The 23,840-nt window shown below is 42.2% G+C and overlaps 1 protein-coding gene across 1 annotated transcript in view; it reads left to right on the top strand.

The window, feature by feature from the left end:
• Positions 1-23,840, top strand: part of trpm5 (transient receptor potential cation channel, subfamily M, member 5) — a 122,199-nt gene that overhangs the window by 86,299 nt on the left and 12,060 nt on the right. Inside the window, exons 17-22 of the mRNA XM_072591975.1 lie at positions 874-1,132; positions 3,012-3,130; positions 10,015-10,147; positions 13,645-13,819; positions 14,160-14,331; positions 18,475-18,653. Of these exons, the coding sequence (XP_072448076.1) occupies positions 874-1,132; positions 3,012-3,130; positions 10,015-10,147; positions 13,645-13,819; positions 14,160-14,331; positions 18,475-18,653 (1,037 nt within the window). The remainder of the gene's footprint in view (positions 1-873; positions 1,133-3,011; positions 3,131-10,014; positions 10,148-13,644; positions 13,820-14,159; positions 14,332-18,474; positions 18,654-23,840) is intronic.

Genomic DNA, 23,840 nt, shown 5'->3' on the forward strand with positions numbered 1-23,840 from the left:
TAACAAAGTTATATTAGGTTGCATGTGAACCAGAAATGGTTTTATGAGCCCCCAAGTCCCATCCTACCAATATGGAAATCCATCCCCCTCCACCTTCCACAAGCTCACCCACTTGCTTGCCCCAAGGACTGGGATCAGACCCATCCCTAGCTGGTCCTGCAGCGTGCTTTAGAATATATCCACATGATTGACTTCAAGCCAGTCAGCCAATATGGCGGACCTCTTCATGGGGAAACTGCTGATACAAAACCCCACATTGTGCCCCTCCTCTTTCTACCACACTTTCACTATTTATATGCTCATTAATGATATCTGGAGTCCTTTTCATGTTAACTGCCAGTCTCTTCTCATACTGTCCTGTTGCTTCTGTTTTTTTTTATTCCTTTCATATTCCATCTGAACTTTCTGCATTTGGCTTGATATCAAGTTGAAATAAATGAAACTGTGTCAATCTGGACAACTACTGCTCCAACAATGGCTAAACTTGGCCAGAATAAATGTGAATCAGTTTGTGTGTAGATATTCAACTTTGATTTCACCAGTTGGTATTCTTGTGTTGTAATGATTAGAACATCAGATAGATGCTGAAAGGCAACTATTGGTTTATACCAATACGTTAAACACAGTCAATCAGTGCACCAAAAAGAAGTTGCTAATGATGAACATATTAGTATATGAGGCAATCTCTTTTATAATTCCATACTGCGATTATCAGAAATTAACGGAATCATGACACATTTCATCAGGAGACTTAAGAGAGATGGGATTTTAATATTCTGAGATGTAACATTTTTCGGGACCAAGATTTATTTTTTCCCCCCGTTTCACTCATGTTATAAATTTTAACAAGCTCTTGTTATTATCATCTGACAGCGATCATGACGCAAAGGATAAAAAAAGGCTTTGTGGAGGGAACCAACGGAGAGAATTCATTTTAAGAAGGTGGAAGAAATTCTGGGGTGCTCCAGTCACTGTATTCCTGGGGAATGTGATCCTGTATTTTGCATTCCTGTCTCTTTTCGCATACATTTTGCTAGTGGATTTCAAGCCCCCTCCCCCTATTGGTCCTTCTATGGCAGAGGTAACGCTGTACTTCTGGGTTTTCACTCTGGCGTTGGAGGAGCTGAGACAGGTGAGGATGCCAGCATTGTGTTTTCATGCTCAAAGTTTTAATGTTGAACCTTTGGAAATCAGCAAGGGGAGTGAAAGTAAATCACCTGACTAGTACAGAAGGAGAAAATTAACATGATGACTTATGTAAACAGATGCAGGACTATGGATGTCAAAAGGGGTAGTAGCTTTAGGAAATTATTTCCCTATAAGAGTAGGGGAAAAAAAACCCACAATTTTGTCTGTACAAAAATAAAAAGCATTGTGAGCAAGAGATGCAGTATTAAATGATTTGAGGTGAAGACCTTTGTACAGTGGCTGTGTTTGGTCCAGACTAATGGAATGTTTATCACCTCCAGTTGGTGAGTGTAGTGGCCCTCTATAATAGTTTTTTTTCAGGAATAGACAGAAAACTCCTGAAGTGCCACTGATTTGACATTCTCAGTCAAATTTAGGGGAATAAAACACTGATTTGGCAAATGGGAAAATGTTTCACAGGTGCGGATGGACTTCCTGTTCTGGGGTTAGGATTGAAGCACATATTGCAAGGTAGAGTGGAAGGGTCATTAATCTATCAGTAATTACCACCATGTAAACTGACACCCAGTGCACACAACTCTTAACTTTGTACTTGTTCCATACCATGTCAATACAGGCTTACTAATACATTTGTTATGTTAATGCAATTACAATCCATCTCTGATCAATAAAAGCATACCATTTTATCCATTGGCTGAATAGATAGAACCAACATCAGTGTAAAATATGGTAAAAGATCAAGTATTATTGTATGATTTAATTGATTTGGAAATAAATGTAATTGTAATGCATAACTTTCTGCAGATTATTTACTTGGGAACTGAACTGCGGTGAACTGAAACCAGAGTACACCAAGCCTGTAAAGTATACTGCATGCTGATTTGCACGTTGATATTGCAACTGTTTATGTTGTTTATAACTTTGTATTAATGATTTGCATCAAAGCACTGGTTGCACTCAACTGCAATGAAAGGTCCAATTCTGGATAACAGAATTTAGGAAGGGTGCATGGTCACTTGTGAGGGTGCAGACAACAATTAGCAGACTTGTTCCAGGAATTAGGGACTTCCACCACATGAAGACTTTGGGCAAGCTGGAGTTGTTAGCAAACAGATGATTTGGGGAGGGTATGTTTTGATAAAGATGTTCAAAGTCATGATGGTCTGAGACAGGGCAAGTGTGGAGGAACTGTTGACAACCCATTGAAAGAAGGTTCGAGAACCACAGGGGGTCATGAGCAAAACGGCTGTTTTTACTCAGAACAGTTAGGATCTGGAGTGCACTCCCACAGAACGCTCTAACCAGATTCAATTGTGGCTTTCAAAGGGAATTAGATAATTTGAATGGAAAAGATTTTCAAGGCTAAGGAGAAAGCTGGGTAAGTGGGACCAGGTGAGTTGCTCTTGCAGCAATCTGTCACGAGGCACGATAGACTGAATGGCTTTGTTTGTGGTATAACTGCATTATGATTCTCGGATCCTCAAAAAGGTGCACCTGCTATACCAACGGCAACCAAATGATGGAGCCTGCCACTCATTTTTGAAATTAATTTTAAAACTCTTTCATTTGTGGATGTTGTGCTCACTGCACAATTCATAAAAAGTGTATCCATCTCAGGTCTGAAAATCAACAAAACTTTCAAAGTCACTCCATAAGGCATTTTCTCACACACGATTGCGACCTAATGAATATCCTGTAATTTTCTCAAGGGCTTGCCATAAAGAACACAGCAGAAATTGCTTTCAGTGACCTGTATATGTGCACCACCTGCTGAGCATGTTTGGGAGTGCTACAACTCAAAATAACTTGGTCACAATATATTCCAAATGCTTCATGCCTTACGATCTTTCTTCCCCCTGCAGAGTTTTTTCACTGAGGGAAATACGAACATAGTGAAGAAATTTAAACTGTATGTAGAGGACTCCTGGAACAAGTGCGACATGGTGGCCTTGGTGCTGTTCATAGCAGGAGTGACGTGCAGGTCAGTATCAGGGTCTCTGAAACAACCTCTCTTCCAACAATAACTTGCCCATCCCAAAGTAATAACCAAAACATCTTGCAGTTTTCTGCTATGCAGGAATGCAGAATTCACACGAGTTTGTAACAGAAATATGGAAATATAATTGGAAAGAGAGAACCAATGTAAAGAGGATGTGGGAAGGAAATCAATTAGACTGAAGCAGAACAGACGTGAATGCTGTAACATTCAATTTGAAACTGTTCTCACTCAGTGCATTGCTTCTGATTTAATTTTATAAGGTCTAATTAACTTGTATTTTACTCATTAATCCTACATCTCCTGTCTAGGGAATAATTTGAAAAACATTTTGTTTTCTGTCAGGATTTGTTTATATAGGAGATATGCAGCTGGTTTTAATGGACTCTGTCCGAGTGCATAATGGGATTGACAGGCCTGTGTTATTGTAGTGATATAGAATATCCCATTCCTGCTGCTGGGCCAACAGTCCCAGTGGGAATGGGTTGACAGAATAGCCTGCTACCCATGCAGTCTCATAAACAAGCCATTTAAATGTTATAATCTTTGACAGCATGGGAATTGGGGTGCTCTTGTGGTACACTGCCACTGTGCCAATCCCTGAGCCGGGTGGCCCAGTTTGTGTTTCAGGGTGTGTGATAATGTCCCTGAACAGGTAGATGAGAAAATGTGGATAATTCTGGGATGTAGTGGAGTCTCCCTCACTGGCATTGCAGTGTCTCCTTGAAGGCAGCTCAGAAAATCCTACTGGGTTTCCCAGCTGTCTCTCTCAGGAATGCCCCTGTTTTGAAAGGACTCCGTGACCAATCGAGGGGAAATCACCCAGATGGGTGCCTGCTAGCAGCCACTTCCCTGATCTCTCACCCAATTCCCCTCCCCTTGCCACCCCCACCACCAATGCCAGCAAGCCACTCCTGCACGGATTACACCCATTCTGCCCTCCCTCACCAGTGACCTGTGTTGATCCTACAGAAGATACATTACCACTGACAGGAAACACACAGCTGCTAACCTCGGTTCAGTAGCTCTTGAGGTGGGTTGGGAGAGGGGTGGGAAATTGAGTATTTTCCTACTGGGGTCCTAATTATTGCACACACACTTCAGTTGTACCTCACCCACCAAGGCAATACTGGTCTGCCACCAGTAGGACCCACACTGGGAACACACAATCTCCCAGATTTTTAATGAGCACTTCTGTGATCTAAAGCAGTCTCTGACTCAGTTCTAGAAAACTTTAATCTTCTCCACTTTGGTTATCAGACTGTGTCTCTTCCTGTTACTTTGCAGATGAGAATAAGGTTAGATTCATCCCTTGGAACCTTTGGATGGATTTGATAGACTCTTCTTGTTCTAACTGTAATTCATTGTTCCTGTTGCTTTTGACTGCCCCCCCACCCCAGACTTCAATTATTGCCTCACTCTTTATGATGTGTTGAATGATAACTTATACATCCTCATTATTTCCCTAACTTGGCTAAATGTGCTCATTGTTCAAAATCTGCTGACATTTTTGTAATTGTCATCTTCTTGCTGAGCTATGGCTACTTGGCCAGTGCTGTGATAAATAAGCATTTGGCCCTTGTGAAAGTAGTCCCCCTCATTTTATTGCCTGCCACTGGGTGGGTATTTGATCGACTGATTTATTGGTCATGTGTACCGAAGTACAATGAAAAGCTTTGTTTTACGAGCCGTACAAGCAGATCATAGTAAAAATAGTGAATGGACTAACTAGCCTCAAATAATGTGATCTTCCTAATATTGATCTCTTTGAGCGCATGCCTCTGCAATGTAACCTGTATGCCTCTGTCAAAGTATTTTTGATCTGTAAATCCTTGTTTACTATGATCTGCATGTGCTGCTCGTAAACTAAGTTTTTCACTGTACTTCGATACATATGACAAATCAATCAACAAATATCCACCGAGCGTCAGGCAAGAAAACGAGGGGAACCACTTTCACAAGGTCAAAAAGCTCATTTATCAGTGTTGGCAAGTAGCTACAGTTCAGCAGAAAGATGGCAATCACAAAAATGTTAGCAGATTTTGAACAATGAGCACGAACAGCCCAGTTTGAGAAAGAACAAAGTTTAAGGTGAGTAGTATTAATGGGTGTTTGACCAATATAATGTCTTCATTTCCAGTGTTTAAAATCATACTTCATTATACTGTGGAAAATCAATTTTCTTTCATCACTTCCAATGAACTAAAATACATTATAAAAGAAATTTGACACCATACACCAATTGCACAACAAACTGATTTATTATCAATGCTGGATATAATTGGGATGTCTATCATATATATTAGTTCTCTGACTGAATGTGACTAATATTATGATCGGATGGAACCTTTTGGGTTATGAAATATGAATTGAACTTATTAAGAATAAATGGAAGGAAGGGATTTTATTATTACAGTGAGAATTTATTTTTCACTATTTAACCCCATTTAAAAGATAATAAACAGCTTTGCACTTTATAATGTTATTAAGTTGGAATATATGTTGATGAGGAAAAGTTGATAAGCAACATTGGTTGGACCATCTCGCTCCATTAGCACCATATGAATCAGTTATCAAGCGAAGCAGCTGTTCAATGTTTTACAGGTAACATTCTTCATCGCTTTCAAGTTTTATCTCACTCAAAAATACTGACAGAAGAAATAGATATAGTTCAAAGCAGGAAAGGGACTTCCAAGAGTAGAAGACTTATTAATCAAGCTAGGTTTCACAGGAAACATTCAAGCATAGCCAAAAACAAGACTACACATGCTGGAAATGAAAAATGCAAACAGAAATTGCTTGGAAAACTCTGGTCTGGCAGCATCTGTGGAGAGAAAGTAGACTTATTGGTTTGGGTTCGTTGACTCTTCTTCAGAACAGATGTTGCCAGACCTGCTGAGTTTTTCCAGCAATTTCTGTTTTTGTAACATTCAAGCTTGTTAGTTAATAATCACTCACCATTCAAAGAGATGGCTACCTTCAAACAGAATAGGGGAGAAGGCAGGAGAGATTAATGGAAAAAGAAATATTACAGGGAAAAAGGAGATGGTAATGGGACAAGTAAGTACACTAAAAAGAGGTGTAAATGGCAATAGCAGAAACACTACATCCTTTATAGTCATTCATTCACTTTTACTTTACCTTTTTCATTGAGTCATAGAGATGCACAACACGGAAATAGACCCTTCGATCCAATCACTCATGCCGACTGGATATCCAAAATTAATCTAGTCCCATTCCCAGCATTTGGCCCATTTTCCTCTAAACCCTTCCACTTCCTAAGTCCATCCAGATGTCTTTTAAATGTTGTAATTGTACCAGCCTCCACCACTTCCTCTGGCAGCTCATTTCATATATACACCAGCCTCTTGGTGAAAAAGTTGCCCTTTTAAATTTTTCCCCTCTCACCTTAAACCTAGTTTTGGACTCCCCTGGGGAAAAGACCGTGGCTATTCACCGTGAAATTGTTAAGGGTGAGGACCAGTTCGGCCAAACGAATGAGAGTGTCAGTGGAAGGGTACTGTTGGGGACGTCTGGAGAGGAAAAAACGGAGGGCTTCTCAGCCTGCTCCTGCCCCACTGAGCTCATCTCTACCGACCTCGACACTGTCCTATCCCCCCAGTCCAGAAACTCCCCACATATGTTTGAGACACCACCCACGCCCTCCACCTCCTCCAAGACTTCTGTTTCCCCGGCCCCCAACGCCTCATCTTCACCATGGATATCCAATCCCTCTACACCTCCATCCGCCATGACCAGGGCCTCCAAGCCCTCCGTTTTTTCCTCTCCAGATGTCCCCAACAGTACCCTTCCACTGACATTCTCATTCGTTTGGCCGAACTGGTCCTCACCCTTAACAATTTCACCTTTGAATCATCCCACTTCCTCCAAACCAAAGGCGTAGCCATGGGCACACGTATGGGCCCCAGCTATGCCTGTCTCTTTGTTGGCTATGTAGAACAGTTGATCTTCCATAATTACACCGGCACCACTCCCCACCTCTTCCTCCGCTACATTGATGACTGCATTGGCGCCACCTCGTGCTCCCACAAGGAAGTTGAGCAATTCATCAACTTCACCAACACATTCCACCTTGACCTTAAATTTACCTGGACCACCTCTGACACCTCGCTCCCCTTCCTGGACCTCTCCATCTCCATTAGTGACGACCGACTTGACACTGACATTTTTTACAAACCCACCGACTCCCACAGCTACCTTGATTACACCTCTTCCCACCCTATCTCTTGCAAAAATGCCATCCCGTATTCCCAATTTCTCCGCCTCAGCCGTATCTGCTCCCAGGAGGACCAGTTCCACAATAGAACACACCAGATGGCCTCCTCCTTTAGTGACTGCAATTTCCCTTCCCACGTGGTTAAAGATGCCCTCCAACGCATCTCGTCCACATCCCGCACCTCTGCCCTCAAACCCCACCCCTCTAACCGTAACAAGGACAGATCGCCCCTGGTGCTCACCTTCCACCCTACAAACCTTCGCATAAACCAAATCACCCGCCGACATTTCCGCCAACTCCAAAAAGACCCCACCACCAGGGATATATTTCCCTCCCCACCCCTTTCCGCCTTCTGCAAAGACCGTTCCCTCCGCGACGACCTGGTCAGGTCCACACCCCCCTACGACCCACCCTCCCATTCTGGCACTTTCCCCTGCCACCGCAGGAACTGTAAAACCTGTGCCCACACCTCCTCCCTCACCTCTATCCAAGGCCCTAAAGGAGCCTTCCACATCCATCAAAGTTTTACCTGCACATCCACTAATATCATTTATTGTATCCGTTGCTCCCGATGTGGTCTCCTCTACATTGGGGAGACTGGGCGCCTCCTAGCAGAGCGCTTTAGGGAACATCTCCGAGACACCTGCACCAATCAACCAAACCGCCCCGTGGCCCAACATTTCAACTCCCCCTCCCACTCTGCCGAGGACATGGAGGTCCTGGGCCTCCTTCACCGCCGCTCCCTCACCACCAGACGCCTGGAGGAAGAATGCCTCATCTTCCGCCTCGGAACACTTCAACCCCAGGGCATCAATGTGGACTTCAACAGCTTCCTCATTTCCCCTTCCCCCACCTCATCCTAGTTTCAAACTTCCAGCTCAGTTACTGTCTCCTTGACTTGTCCGGACTTGTCAAACCTGCCTATCTCCTTTTCCACCTATCCACTCCACCCTCTCCTCCTTGACCTATCACCTTCATCTCCTCCCCCACTCATCCATTGTACTCTATGCTACTCTCTCCCCACCCCCACCCTCCTCTAGCTTATCTCTCCATGCTTCAGGCTCACTGCCTTTATTCCTGATGAAGGGCTTTTGCCCGAAACGTCGACTTCGCTGCTCGTTGGATGCTGCCTGAACTGCTGTGCTCTTCCAGCACCACTAATCCAGAGGCTAAGGAAGACCTGTCTGCCATATTCCTCTGCTAGTTATAAGTAACATGAGATTGTCTCTTCTCCTTTAGCAGTTATTAGTATTCTCAAAAGTACACTGACAGCAGTGAAATGGAAAACTAGGGGGATAATGAATGTCCCAATTACCTATCTCCATTTTGTGCAAATGCCCAAGACCATTTCAACGTACTAAATTTCTCCACAACCATGGATAGTTATCTCACCATTTGCAATTGCACTGACAGTTACATACCTTTGCATTTTTACAAAGGTAAGAAAGTGTGAAAGCAGTACACATCTCCCATATCTATCGTACGTTGCCCTGTTTCTCCCATATCTTTTCTCTCTAGTTCTCTTTTTTGGGGTGGGGGGGGGGATGGAATATCAATGAATATGATTTCACTTCATTTGCCATCTCTTTGATCACGCTTGACCTCCACTTATACTTGAATATTTTTGACAGTTAATATAATTGATCTGGTTCACATGTCAGTCGTGTGTCACCAGTTAATGTAAAATGTAATATTAATTCTTCACTTTGTACCACGATTACACACAGTCACAAATAAGTTAGTCCCATACTGTGGCATAGCTGTAAAAAGAAAATGAGAAAAGAGGAGTAGGCAATTCAGCCCTTGGGGCCTGCTCCACTATAAGTACAATTATGGTTGGTCTCAGCTTGGCCTCAACTCCATTTTCCTGCCTTCTACCTATAACCCTTTTAACCTGTTACTAACTAAGTATCTCTTCTATTCAGTGTCCTGGAGTCCACCACACTTTTGGGGTTATGAATTCCACAGATTCATGACCCTTTTGAGCAATTTCTCCTTGTCTCGGGTTTTAAATATGCCTCCCGTTATCCTGAAGCGATGATTGTGCGTTTGATTGCCAGACAAGGGGAAACATCTTTTCCTTGTCTACTTTGTTAATCCCCTTTAGCGACTTATGTAACTCAATTAGATATGTTCAACAAACAACGCAAACTGCAACAAAACCATGTTTGGGGATCTGGTCTTCCTGAATTCTCGGGTTGTGTTGAAAAAAGTCCAGCACAAAGGAGTACCCCATATTCCGTTTATTTCCCAACGTGTCGCTAATCATTCTCTGAAGTTAAAAGGGCATAAAATATCAATGGCTTCCAGTCCAATCAAATTTATCAGGATATTTAAACTGATTCCTTCTCTAGTGAACTCAAAACAAATCTAAATCTTAAATGGGTCTGGGTGGGTTAGTCTTCGGAGGGTTGGTGTGCACTTATTGGGCCGAAGGGCCTGTTTCCATACTGTAGAGAATCTAATCTAATCTAAAAAAAAACTTACTTTATCCACATTCAGCTTTAAGAAAATGAATTTGATTGGTGAACCAATGCAGATGGGAGCCATTTATCCATATTTTGCGTGAGGTATCTTTTGTTAACCTTGCACTTGTTTCTCTAAGTGGTGGTATGTTCCTTTTCTCTTACAGAATGCTAACAGTCTCCTATAATGCGGGCCGCACGACTCTGTGCCTGGATTTCATGGTGTTTGCTCTGAGGCTGATCCACATCTTTGCCATCAATAAACAGTTGGGTCCGAAGATCATCATTGTGGAACGAATGGTAGGTGTCTGTAAGCATGGCTGCAGCTTCAAGAAGGATTAGAATCTCATGGCTAAAGTATTTTCTTTATCCTTTCATTGACATTTATTTGGATTTGACTTTGTGATATTACTGGTGCTCAGGCTGAACTCCAATAATGTCACAATGTACCATGGTGCCACCATGCCCTGGAGAGCAGATTAACGCTTGCTCAGCACTGTGCTAAACAATCACAGCTGCAGGGAAAGTGATGGCCTAGTGGTTTTATTGCTGGACTGTTAAGCCAGAGACCCAAGAAATGTTCTGTGAACCCAGGTTTGAATCCTGCCATGGCAAATAGTGGAATTTGAATTCAATAAAAATCTGGGATTAAGAGTCTAATGATGACCATGAATTTATTTTTAATTGTCATGAAAAACCCACTAACGCCCTGTAGGGAAGGAAACTGCCATCCTTACATGGTCTGGTCTACATGTGACTCCAGACCCACAGCAATGTGGTTGACTGTTAACTGCCCTCTGGGCAATAAATGCTGGTCTAGCCAGTGCTGCCCACAAAACATGAATGAATTTTTAAAAATGCCACTCCAGGAAATGGCCCCAAAGTTCGTGATTCTGCAACGGGGAAGATTTGCCCTGTTGACCTCTGCTGGAAAGTACATGTGTGACAGGTGAATGACCAAAAGAATGAGTTTGACTCCAGGATTAAGCACAAGGGAAGACCATTTGCAAATGTGCCCGGAATAGGAATCTGTAACTTTCAAGAGAGAGTAAATAGACAAATATTCAATGCTGCAACCAACAAAGAGGAAGAATTTTTTTCTTTGAAGTGAATTGAGCGAAGTCTTTTGAAATGCTTGAACTTTGTCTGATTTTGATATTTCCAGTTTGAAGAATGAGTGTTTAATCATGATCAAAAGGTGGCATAAACTGCTGTGGGGTAGGCATGCTACCCGATCTTGCTAATGGCACCAACTATTGTTCCTAGGAACTCAAATCTGACCTGGTTCCATAGTTGTCACCTCAGGAGATGTGCTCCAAGGATGTGTGAAGCTGTAAAATGACACACACTCCCAATACAAATAATGCACAGAGCACAATGTCCAACTAGCTACAATAAGTTTTTAATTCGTATTGTGCCTTCAACGTAGCAGCAAAGTCCTAAGGTATTCCACAGGAGCATTTAACAGAATAACACTTAAGACCAATGCACATAAGGAGTGACCAAAGGAGATTGTCAGAAAGCTTTAAAGGAAATTTAGACAGGGAATTCCATAGTTAGCATCTTTAGCAGCTGACAGCATGATCTTGAATGGTGGAGTGAGATGGGGTTTGGAAAGTTTGCCATGGAGGGATTTGAAAAATCAAGGTGTTGCTTAATCAGGAGCCATTTGTTGGCTAGTGAATGCAAGAACAATGATGAACCTGAACAGTACATTAGGAGACAAGCAGTATAGTTTTGTATGGCACATTTATGGAAGGGAAGGAGGTGCACAGAAACAGCAGAGTCTATACATAACAAAAGCATGAATGATGGCTTCACCGAATGTGTTGCGGAGTGATAACAGTGTGATAAAGGTTGAAGCAGGGATTCATTGTGACGGTTTGGATGTGTGGGCGAAAGCTCATTTTGAGCTCACATGCAGCATCAAGGCTGTGAATAGAGTGGGAAGCAGCTTCAGCTTGTTTCCAAAGAGTAGTCTGTTTGTGAAATTCATAAAGGGGACTTACGACAAAAATGACAACTCCAGACTTCCCAACATTGAGCTGAAAGACATTTCTGCTCTGCCACTCCTGAATATTGATCAAGCTGATAGATAGATAAGGTAAAAACAATGACTGCAGATGCTGAAAACCAAATACTGGATTAGTGGTGCTGGAAGAGCACAGCACTTCAGGCAGCATCCAACGAGCAGCGAAATCGAATTTCGGGCAAAAGCCCTTCATCAGGAATAAAGGCAGTGAGCCTGAAGCGTGGAGAGATAAGCTAGAGGAGGGTGGGGGTGGGGAGAGAGTAGCATAGAGTACAATGGGTGAGTGGGGGAGGAGATGAAGGTGATAGGTCAAGGAGGAGAGGGTGGAGTGGATAGGTGGAAAAGAAGATAGGCAGGTCGGACAAGTCCAGGAGACAGTTACTGAGCTGGAAGTTTGAAACTAGGATGAGGTGGTGGAAGGGGAAATGAGGAAGCTGTTGAAGTCCACATTGATGCCCTGGAGTTGAAGTGTTCTGAGGCGGAAGATGAGGCGTTCTTCCTCCAGGTGTCTGGTGGTGAGAGAGCGGCGGTGAAGGAGGCCCAGGACCTCCATGTCCTCGGCAGAGTGGGAGGGGGAGTTGAAATGTTGGGCCACGGGGCGGTTTGGTTGATTGGTGCGGGTGTCTCGGAGATGTTCCCTAAAGCGCTCTGCTAGGAGGCGCCCAGTCTCCCCAATGTAGAGGAGACCACATCGGGAGCAACGGATACAATAAATGATATTGGTGGATGTGCAGGTGAAACTTTGATGGATGTGGAAGGCTCCTTTAGGGCCTTGGATAGAGGTGAGGGAGGAGGTGTGGGCACAGGTTTTACAGTTCCTGCGGTGGCAGGGGAAAGTGCCAGAATGGGAGGGTGGGTCGTAGGGGGGTGTGGACCTGACCAGGTCGTCACGGAGGGAAAGGTCTTTGCGGAAGGCGGAAAGGGGTGGGGAGGGAAATATATCCCTGGTGGTGGGGTCTTTTTGGAGGTGGCGGAAATGTCGGTGGATGATTTGGTTGATGCAAAGGTTTGTAGGGTGGAAGGTGAGCATCAGGGGTGTTCTGTCCTTGTTACGATTGGAGGGGTGGGTCTGAGGGCGGAGGTGCGGGATGTGGACAAGATGCGTTGGAGGGCACATAGATAGATAGTACAGAGACTAGTATTAACACTGGCAATGACTGGTAATTAAAGATAAAGTCTAATGGACTTTTCCTCTTTGATCAGGCTTTTGCTGAGATGCAGGCTGGTTACTTTTATAATAGTGTATAAAGTTAGATCGAGGATTGTATTCTATAAAACCAGTAAGAACTGTATTAGTTGACAAAGATAAATGACCTTGCTGAGTGTTATTAAGCTGTTGAAGCATGTGAATTATCACAACTGAGCTTAATCGTATTCTTATGCAATGTTCACATAAATTTCCCTGCAGCAACAACTGCATAGTGAACAAAAGCCGAGGTTATGTTGGAATGGTTTTCTTTAACCAAGATGCTCTTGTCAATTTAAGTGCTCAGCTCACCACCTTCACTGAAATTGTTTAATTCAGCAATGATTGATGAAGGGATGGGGAATGTCAGCAGTGTGTAACAAAGCCAAATAGACAATAACACTGAGTTACACAAATCACTGGGGAGTTTGCAGATAAACTTGTTCACGTGACTCACTATCTTCACTTGTGGCTGTACAATTACCCATACTTACAAAGTGACCTGACCAAACGTGTTGAAGATGGAGCAGATCTGAGCTAATGTTTTGGCTCTTTCACTTGTGTTAATTCCTCCAACAGATGAAAGATGTCTTCTTCTTCTTATTCTTTCTGACTGTTTGGCTCATTGCCTATGGCGTGGCCACTCAGGCTCTGCTCCACCCCAATGAGACTCGCGTGGACTGGATCTTCAGGAATGTTCTCTACAGGCCTTACCTTCAGATATTTGGCCAGATTCCCCTGGACGAAATAGACGGTACGTGATCTAAGTCGTAACCATATGGCTCTGTGAGATCCACACATCAAAATGTGCTGTCTGAGAGGGAGACAGAAGTAGATAATTGGATACAAGCTCAAAAAAGGAAAGATTTGCATGTGGTTTTGGGGAAAGTGCAAGGGATTGGAACTAAATGAATAGCTCTTCCAAAGAGTGTATGAAGAGCCAATTGCCTTCCTTGATGACATACGATTCTCAAGTTCTGTATGAGCTGTTTGGGACATATTGGGATGTTACTGGGCAGTAATACACTTTTTTAAAAATAGAGAAATTCTGTGCTTTACTGTTATTTCTTTAACTTCATGTTGTCACATTCTAGAGGTTCGGATGGTCAACCGATCCTGCTTCAGTAATCAAGCCAACATGACAAATGAAGATAATTTACCCTATTGCATTAATCGTTATGCAAATTGGCTGGTCATCATGCTTCTGGTTGTCTTCCTGCTGGTCACTAACGTGCTGCTGTTGAATCTTCTAATTGCAATGTTCAGGTGATGTATGAGACATCCTACACATGGAATTTTGTGAGGCTTCTCCGAGTCCGGTTCTGTAAGTTTGGTTGAAAGTTGGCAAAATTCTGAGTAAGTCTAAATCATCTGAATTTCTTGACAAAATTATGTCAAGAAATAGGGTGAACCCCATGTGAAATTGTCCCCCATAGGGTACTGATTTCCACTCTTTGCCACAGCTCATGTAGGGGTATCAGGAGAAAGTATGAATATAATATTGAGATAGAGTATCAGCCATAATCACATTGAATGGTGAAGTGGACTCAAAGGGCTGAATGGCCTACTCCTGTTTTTAGTTTCTATCAGTTTGCCAGAATAATAGTTTAAGAATATCCAGTGCTAGTTGGAATGTTTGGATCATATCATTGACATTTCCTTCAGATATAGGGTTGTACCTGAAAATGTGTTGGCCTGGATTAACTCTGTTGACATTCTCTTCGACAATTTTGAATTACACTGTGCCCAATACCAGAGGGAAATGATGCAATTGGATTAACCAAAATGAGCTTGTGTGCCTCTGTCCAAAATTGTGACAGACCACATTACAATCAACAGAGCTTGCAACGGCAGTGAGTGAGTGATGTTTTCCTGAAATGCTTCCAAATTTTAAAAAGTATTTTCCAATTACATCAGCTCCAAAATGCAAGTTGGCCAACATTTTTCTAACATGCTACCGGTTATTCAGCTGCTTTGAGAAAAACAAAAATAGATTTGAAGCATATTTCTCAGCAAATAAACCTTCAACTCCTAAATGCCATATTGGCTTACATTTTCTGGGTAGCACTTTGTGCACTGTTTTAATGCCAAGTGTAACCCACTGATTTTAAATGGGTTGCCACTGTCATTGTAATAAAGCTAGTGGGGGGGAACTAAAGGGAGACTATGCCTCCTCATTCATCTCAACCTGTCTGCATTCTTTGACCACACAAACCTCCTTCAATTCCCTTCTCTCTTCCATCACCCTTGCTTGATTTTATTGATATCAACCTAATCTTAACACTCGCAATGGCTTCAATTCTCCTGCACTCATCCCTTGCTCCCCAGTAATTTTATTCTTGAATCCTCGGACTCATCTACTTGCTGTCCCTTGGTGACACCATATAAAAACGTAACACCATATAAAAACATAACACCAGGTACCACATGAACATCGCAGCTATCCCACTTTTCTCTACTGCTAAACTCTCACACTACTTGTCTGGCATGTCGTATTGAGTACACAGTTTCTATTACTAAACAGGGAGTTGAACAAAACCATTGCTTTGGTCCCCTACACAAGCCATTGTTTCATCCTAATCCTTGTTAATTCTATGAAGCCCAGCCAGACTGTTTGGAACATTGGTGTTGTTTGACCTAGAGATGGGCTTGTGATGCTGTGGTAATGTCCCTACATCTGGATCAGGAGGCCAGGATTCAAACCCCACCTGTATAACATCTTTGAATACTAAAACACAGAACTGCTGGAGATCTGAAACAAAAACAAATTGCTGGTGAAACTCAATAGGTGTCTGTGGGAAGAAAGCAGAGTTAATGTTTTAAGGCCAGTGACTTTTCGTCAGAACAACTCCAACCCTGCCTGAACTCACCTGCTTCTGAAACTCTCCTTCTTATGTAATGGCTAGAAAGATCCAAGAGAAAGCATCACTTTTATTTTTATAAAACTTGCAGACGCAATTCTTCCAGCACCTAAATAACATGAGCATTGGTGAGTCAGTTGGGAAAATGGGATTCCTGACATTGACGGAAGAAAAAATACACAATTTTGCAACCAAAATCAGAAAGTGGGAGTCAAGAATCCCTGTATGAATTGCAAGTGGTCTATTTGTATGCTGTTCGTGCCTAATCTTACTTCATTGGTATGTATTTTCATATTCTCCCATGTGCTGGATAGAAATTAGATAGCAGCAATCCTAAGCATGAAAGGAAATTCAACCCAACTTGCCATGTGTCCCTGGGGCCCTCCATCTTGGCCAGTCACCAACATATCAGGGCACACTACAAGTCAGTGACTGTCCATACGGTCATTCATAGTGATTTGAAATTTTAGACTTTCTGCATCCTCACAACACAGCACTGACCCAGTTACAGCACAGTCCTGCACTTTAAAGCTGCACATTGGATCTCACCAGTACCTTTCATTGTAAGACATAAGACATAGGAGTGGAAGTAAGGCCATTCGGCCCAGAGTCCACTCCACCATCCAAATATGGCTGATGGGCCTTTCAATGCCACTTACCCGCACTCTTTTCGTATCCCTTAATTACTTGAGAGATTAAGAATTTTTCAATCTCTGCCTTGAAGACAGTCAACGTCCCAGCTTCCACTGTGCTCCGTGGCAATGAATTCTATAGGCCCACCACTCTGTTGCAGAAGAAATGTCTCCTCATTTCCATTTTAAAATGACCCCCTTTAATTCTAAGGCTGTGCCCATGGGCCCTAGTATCCCTGCCTGATGGAAACAAATTCCCAGTGTCCACCCTTTCTAAGCCACGCATTATCTTGTAATGCTGCTGCCAGGACACTTGCACAGGCACCTATCCGATTGATTTGACCAGAATCCATCTCAGGGCTTCTCACTTCCTCTCTTACCACTCAAATCACTTTGTGCCTATTTGGATACTCACATAATTTCTGCTTTGTCTTGCTTTTTGGCCCCTCAATCAGAACCTAAAGGCTCAGGATTACTTCAGTCTTTCCTTGCTTTTTGCTGCAGCTGAGGCCTTTGGCAGCATTACCTTCTGATTCGGGAAGTCACTGTCACACATGGATCTCAGAGGTCCACACGGACAAAAATAAAATTAGCTGGTTTACCTGGCAAACTAACTGCATCTACTTTAACCAAATGGCCATATCTCATATTCTACAGGGAGTTGTCCTCAGTCAGGCTCATGCCTTGCTAATTAATCGTGCCTTTGTGTTCATCTTAAAGAACTTTGCTTTGGTTACTTTTAACCAACAGGTTGGGGGAACATTCATTTGGGCCTACAAATGGTAAGGGAACAAAGGAAATTCAAACAATACCTGACAGTCTCAGGCTTATGAGCGTACAATTCAATCATGATTTATTTTCACCCTTTCTCTGGGACACATGCCTTTGGTAAATTTAGATTTAAAATTTCCAATTCACTTGATGTCAGCTTCATATCACCTAACTTGTATTAAATGGAGTTAATCCAAAATTCTGCTCATATTTTAACTCACTGTTTGCTCATCATCCTGCGATTGCTGATCTACACTGGCTATTGTTCTGAGAACTCCTCAATTTTAAAATCATCATCCTTGTTTTCAAGTTTATCCTTGCCATCGTCTGTTCCAACCTCTAATCCACTCCAGCCCTGCACTTGTTAAATCTCTGAGCACCTCTAATTCTGGCATTTTGGTTAACCCTGATCTAATCTCTCCACCTTTTTGGCAGTTGTGCCTTAAGCTGCCTGAGCCCTAATACCTGGAAATCCCTCTCTAGGTATTCCAGCATCTATCTCTCCTTGTTTCAGATACTCCTTTGAAACATCTCCTTACCCAAGCTTTTGGACAACTGACCTAATTAGCTCTTCTACTTGCATGTCAAAGTTTTTAAATCGGTCATGCTCATTTAAGAGGTGTTAGAGGTGCTAAAGAAATTCAAGCCTTTATTGTATGTTTTGTTGCCCCATACAAGGCACAAGATAGACCAAAGATTCGTAAGTAAGGAGTTCCTTGCCTGATCCATAGAAAGGCACCCAGTAGTACAGTGATTACCCAGTGAGGAGAGTGCACCAACAAGTGCATAAGTACAGCTACCTCGGAGTGGAGTCCAGTTGTAGCAAGTGATTAGATCCTAGAGATAAAATAACTGTTGTTGTTCCATACGTAACGTATCATTGGAGCAGTACTAATGTTCAACAATTCCCCTTCCTCCTTCCCAAGGGAATATCCAATATTCCTTTGGTATGGAGGCTGGAGGGTGCCAGATGTGTATCTGATAAAATTCTTGTGATAGTATTTGCTGTTGTGGGTGTGATCCTGTAGCAACCATGAGGATTATTATTCAATCAAATTCACAGGAACTGTGCTATGTGCAGTTTGTCTGTGGATGTTCAATGCAACATTGTAGATCATTTTTAAATGTTTTTCTTTCCATGGCAGCTATACCTTCCAGCTTGTCCAGGGAAACACTGACATATTCTGGAAATTCCAGCGCTACAACCTAATTGTTGAGTATCACAGCAGGCCAGCTCTGGCTCCACCCTTCATCATCATCAGCCACTTAAACCTTTTCATTCGAAAGATTATTAAAGAACCACAGCACAAGCAGGAGCATTTTGGTAAGTGACCTTCCCATGGAAGTGTGGATTGCAAGTCGTGGAGAGAAAACCCAGGCACAAGAGATCCATTGAATTTGCGCCAGTGTCACATTTTACCATGGGAATGTTATTGAGTCACAGCCTTTTGGCCCAACTCATCCATGCCAAACTGGTTTCCCAAACTAAACTGTCACATTTGCCTGTGTTTGGTCCATATCCCTCTAAACCTATCCTATTCATGTTCCTGTCCAAACGTCTTTTAAATGTTGTGACCTCTATCCTTCTGGTAGTTTATTCTATGTATGCATCATCCTCCATGTGGGGAAAAAAAAATCCCTTGGGTCCCTTTTTAAATCTTTTCCCTCTCACCTTAAACTTATGACCTCTATCCTGGGAAAAAGACCTTTGCTCTTCACCTTATCTATGCCTCTCACTCTTTTATAAACATCGATGAGGTTACCCCTCAACCTCCTACTTAATCTTGGAAATGTTATGATTCCTACAAAGGCCAATTTCATAAAACAACTAAGCTTAGCATAAGACATAGGAATGGAAGTAAGGCCATTTGACCCATCGAGTCCACTCCGCCAAATGAATCAAACAGAACAAATTATTTGGAAAAATTTCACTTTTTTACATAACTTTAATAATGAAGCTAGAATTAACATAAATACAAATTATTAGAATTTTAGACAACATCCTCACTTTATTTCTCCTCCCGCCCCACAAAATCCCCATTCCCCCCAAAATTTCCCAACCCCACAACCAAACCTTGCAAACAGCAACTGTCCTCACAATAAGGAATGGAAGACGTGGAGTTAATAAAATACTTTTTCTTCAATGTGTACCTGGATAGGTGGTTGGAGAAGACTGCTTAAAATTCTGAATAGAATGTCAGCTGATTGTAATGTTTGTGAAAATATACAAGGTAATTAGTTCATTCAAGTACACACTAAATAGCTAATTAAATCATTAAGGATGGCCAGGTAGGTGATGTGTCACAGCTGCAACATATGAGAGCCCCTGGATGCCACTGTGATCCAGGAAAAACACATCTGCAAGAAGTGTTCAAAGTTGGAGTTGTTTTGTTTGAGGTTATGAACTGGAGGTTGAACTACAATCACTGTGACATATCAGGGAGAATGTGCTGTAACTTTTTGAAACAGAACATAATCATACCCCCTTAGAATATGGTGTTCTGATTTGGTCAGTATTCATAGGGGTAAGGGAAGTGTGATTTTTATGTGAGGTAGATAAAGAGACCAGAGCCTCATCCTTTGCAATTGTCTAACAGGTTTGAGGTTCTTTCAGTTTATTTGGATGAGAATGGGGTTGCAGGATGAATGAATCCACTGAATGTGGTACTGTTATACCAGAAGCTATGCAAGGGGGAGAGTAGATAGAAATATAGCTGTATTAGGGGCAGTATAGTGAGGTGGATCGACACCATCCTCAGTAATGATCACCATGAGTCTGGAAGGCCCCATTGCCTGTCCTAGTGCTGTTTCATTTTGTTCAGGGGAAGGGAAGAACTTGCAGTGAGTAGGGGAGGATCCTGTTATCATGATTCATGTGGGTACTAATAGCATTGTGCAGAACATTTTATTTTTGCGATGACAGTCAGTATGAGGAGCTAAGCACCATATAAAGCAGGACCTCAAAGGGTAATCATCTCTGGATTACTACCCGAGCCACGTACAAATTTGCATGGGGTACATCAGCATGCATAGCTCAAAGACTGGTGTGAGGGGAGTGAGTTTTGATTCATGGGGCGCATTGGATCTCACCAGCACACTGACAATCATGTGAGATTTTACCTACATATAGACTGGAAATCAGAAAGGCAAAGAAAGCCTTAGATAGGGAGTTTATATAAATAAAAACAAAGTGCTGGAGAAACTCAGCAGAGTCTGGCAGCATCTGTGGAAAGAGAAACTAAATTTATGTTTTGAGTTTGATATAACTTCTTCAGAACTATATTTGAAACAATGTTCCAAAGACAAGTCATACAATACTTGAAACATTATCTTTTATTTCTCTTTCCTCAGATGCTACCAGACCCATTGAGTTTCTCCAGCCCTTTCTGTTTTAGCTCCAGATCTCCAGTACTGAAGCTTTTTATGTTATTGAGTTTATAGAATGAATTCCAGATTTCTTGGGACAGTATGTTCCGGAACTGATCAAAGTGCAGGCTATACTAGAGTTGGTATTGTGCAATAAGAATAGGATTAATGATTGATAGTTAAGGTACTCCTAGGTAACAGTAACCATAATATGTTTGCATTTTTGCATTCAGTTTGTGGCAGGTATATCTAGGTGTCCAATGCATGAATCACAAAAGGCTAGAATAGAGGTATAGCTAATAATTAGGATTGCAGTAGAATGTTGTTAGTTATTACAAGGGCAATTGAGTAGAAAAGTTGGATTATGTTTCAGTTATACTGGCTGTGGTGAGACCACTTCTGAACTATTGTGTACAGTATTGGTCTCCTTATATAAGAAAGGATGAAAATGCATTGAAAGCAATTCAGATAAGGTATAACAGGCTAGAACAGATGGGTTCCTTTCCAGTGAAAGTTTGTTCAGACTAGCTTTTATCCACTGGAGTTCAGAGGAGAGGTGACTTTATTGAAATTCAAGGTCCCAAGGGAGGTTGACAGGATGCCTTCCCTTGTAGGAGAATCTGGATGTGGGGTCACTGTTTAAAAGTAAGGGGTCACCCATTTTTTGGAAAAATAAAGGCCATTAGGTAATTTTTTTAAAAATTCCCTCTGAGAACTGAGATGCTATGGAATCTTTTTCCTAAACATAGGGTGGAAGTAATGTCTTCAAATGTACTGAAGGCTGCAGTGGAGACATTCTTGATAAGGAAGGGGGTGAAACTTGATCATGGACAAGAAAGAGGAGTGAGATGTGACGATTTAGCCCTCAAACTCTCCTACATAAACTCTCCTACCTATTCTATAAGTTCACGGGTGACCTGCCCCAGACCTCAACTCCTCTCTTGTGCCAGCTCCTAATAGTCCTCAATGTTTCAAAAACCTACTTCCCTCCTCTTTAAATACTTACGGTTATCCTGCCTCCACAACTCCCTCTCCAGTACAGAATTTCAGACACTTACTACCCTTTAGGAGAAAAAAAAATTCTCTTCTCAATTTTAAATGAGTACCCTCTTATTCTGTAACTATGTTCCCTAGTTTTAGATTCCCCCAGTAGTGGAGACATTTTAACATCTATCTTGACAAGCCCCTCATAATCTTAAGTTTCAAGTAAGGTCTCACATTCATACTTCTAATAGATAAAGGTCTGCCTTATCAAGAAGGTAATCCCTTCATTCCAAGAATCAGCCTATTGAATCTCTTTGAAACCGTCTTCAACACCTTTTTTTTTAAATACGGGGACCAATGCTATGCACACTACTCCAGAGGCCACCTCACCAACATATGTTACAATTGTAACAGAACTGTCCTAGTTTTAAACTCCACCTCTGGACAAGGAATCCAAAATTCCATTTGCCTTCCTAATTACTTGCTGCCAAGATTAGAATGTGGTGCTGGAGAAGTACAGCAGGTCGGACAGCATCCGAGGAGCAGGAAAATTGATGTTTCAGACAAAAGCCCTTCATCAGGGATTTAGGTTTTTGCTCGAAACATCGATTTTCCTGCTCCTCAGATGATGCATGACTTGCTGTGCTTTTCCAGCACTACTCTAATCTTGACTCTAATCTCCAGCATCTGCAGTACCAACGTTCGCCTAACTACTTGTTGCGCCAACTTTGTGCTTCATGCACTAAGACACCCAGATTCTTCTTGTTTTCTTGGATTATCTCTCCATTCAAGCAGTAGCCTGTCTTTTGATTCTTCCTACTGTAGTGAATTACCTCCCACTCTCTTACAAAAAACCTTCATCTGGTAAATGTTGCTTACTGATTTAACCTATCTGTATCCCCTTGCAGATCCTTTCTCCACAACATGCCCTTTCACATTTTTCTTTTAATATTGTCAGCAAATTTGAATACATGACACTCTGACCCTCCCAAGTCATGAATATAGATGGAACATAATTAAGAAAATAACAACGAAGACTGATCCTTGTGCCACTCCACTAGTTACATCCTTCAAACTAGAAAAAAGACCTATTAATTCCAACTCTGTCTGTTAACCACAAGTAAACGGTAAGCAGGAGTGGGGGGGGGGGGGGGGGGGTCTATGGTTAAATGGTTGAGCTGACTCAAATGGCTTACTGCTACTCCTTGTTCATATTTGGTGGGGAGGGGGTGAACATAGCATAATTAATTGTCATAAGGCAAGATTCTGATTAGTTTGGTCAGGGCAGCTTTATGTTCCTTTTAAGATATGGTATAAAAAGACTTTTTAAAGGAAATGTGTGTCATAAATATGATCTGGCAGCATATTGTGCATGTGGAAAGATTTATGCTTGCACACTTTGTGAAACTCTTGTCAGTTTAAAAAAAAACCATGGCAGCTCCCAAATAAGCACAGTAGATCTGGGCAAACAGGATGGAACGTTATCACAGGTGGGTATACTGAGAACGGTCTTGGGGTGTCGGCAGCCGTTTACTTTTCCTCAATGCTCTGGAAATCAGTGATCCATGCTGAAGCCCGGTGCTGTGCTCGTCAGTGTCTGAGACACTCGAGATTGGCAAAAGGCATCATGGCCAAATCCCTGTTCCATGCCCGCAGATGTTGCTATCAACAAATGCACGACTTGGGTAACCATTAGAAATTGGTGCTCCAATCCTTTCTTTTCCCCCCTTTAACTTAAAGTTGTCATAAATTCCTACTCACTGGGCTTTTGAAGTCAAAAAGACGGAGTTGAATTTGTAACCCTCAGCTCTGCATGGCTCAGTAGTGACTTAAACTGTAATTTCAGACACTACTCCCTAGTATCACAATACTGTTTTGTTTTGGAAGGTTACTGCATCCTTGATTTTTTTTTTCAGAGAAGTTCTAACAACCCAAAGTTCCATCATATCTAAAGTTTGAACGGTTCACTGGGGCCTTTTTGTCTACCCTAACAGATAGTGCTTCAGGCCAAAAGCTTTCAAGTCTTTTTTTGAAAAAAAAAACCTGGTATAGTCAAGGGAGCACAGCCAGCTCTCTGCTGTGCAGTTCTATTCAGTTCGGGGGTTAATTGAGTCAGGGTCACAGTTGAAACTGGAAGCTGTCTCTCTTTCCTTCCGCCCTT

This window comes from Chiloscyllium punctatum, chromosome 22, assembly GCF_047496795.1.
Source record: "Chiloscyllium punctatum isolate Juve2018m chromosome 22, sChiPun1.3, whole genome shotgun sequence".
NCBI classification, from domain to species: Eukaryota; Metazoa; Chordata; class Chondrichthyes; order Orectolobiformes; family Hemiscylliidae; genus Chiloscyllium; species Chiloscyllium punctatum.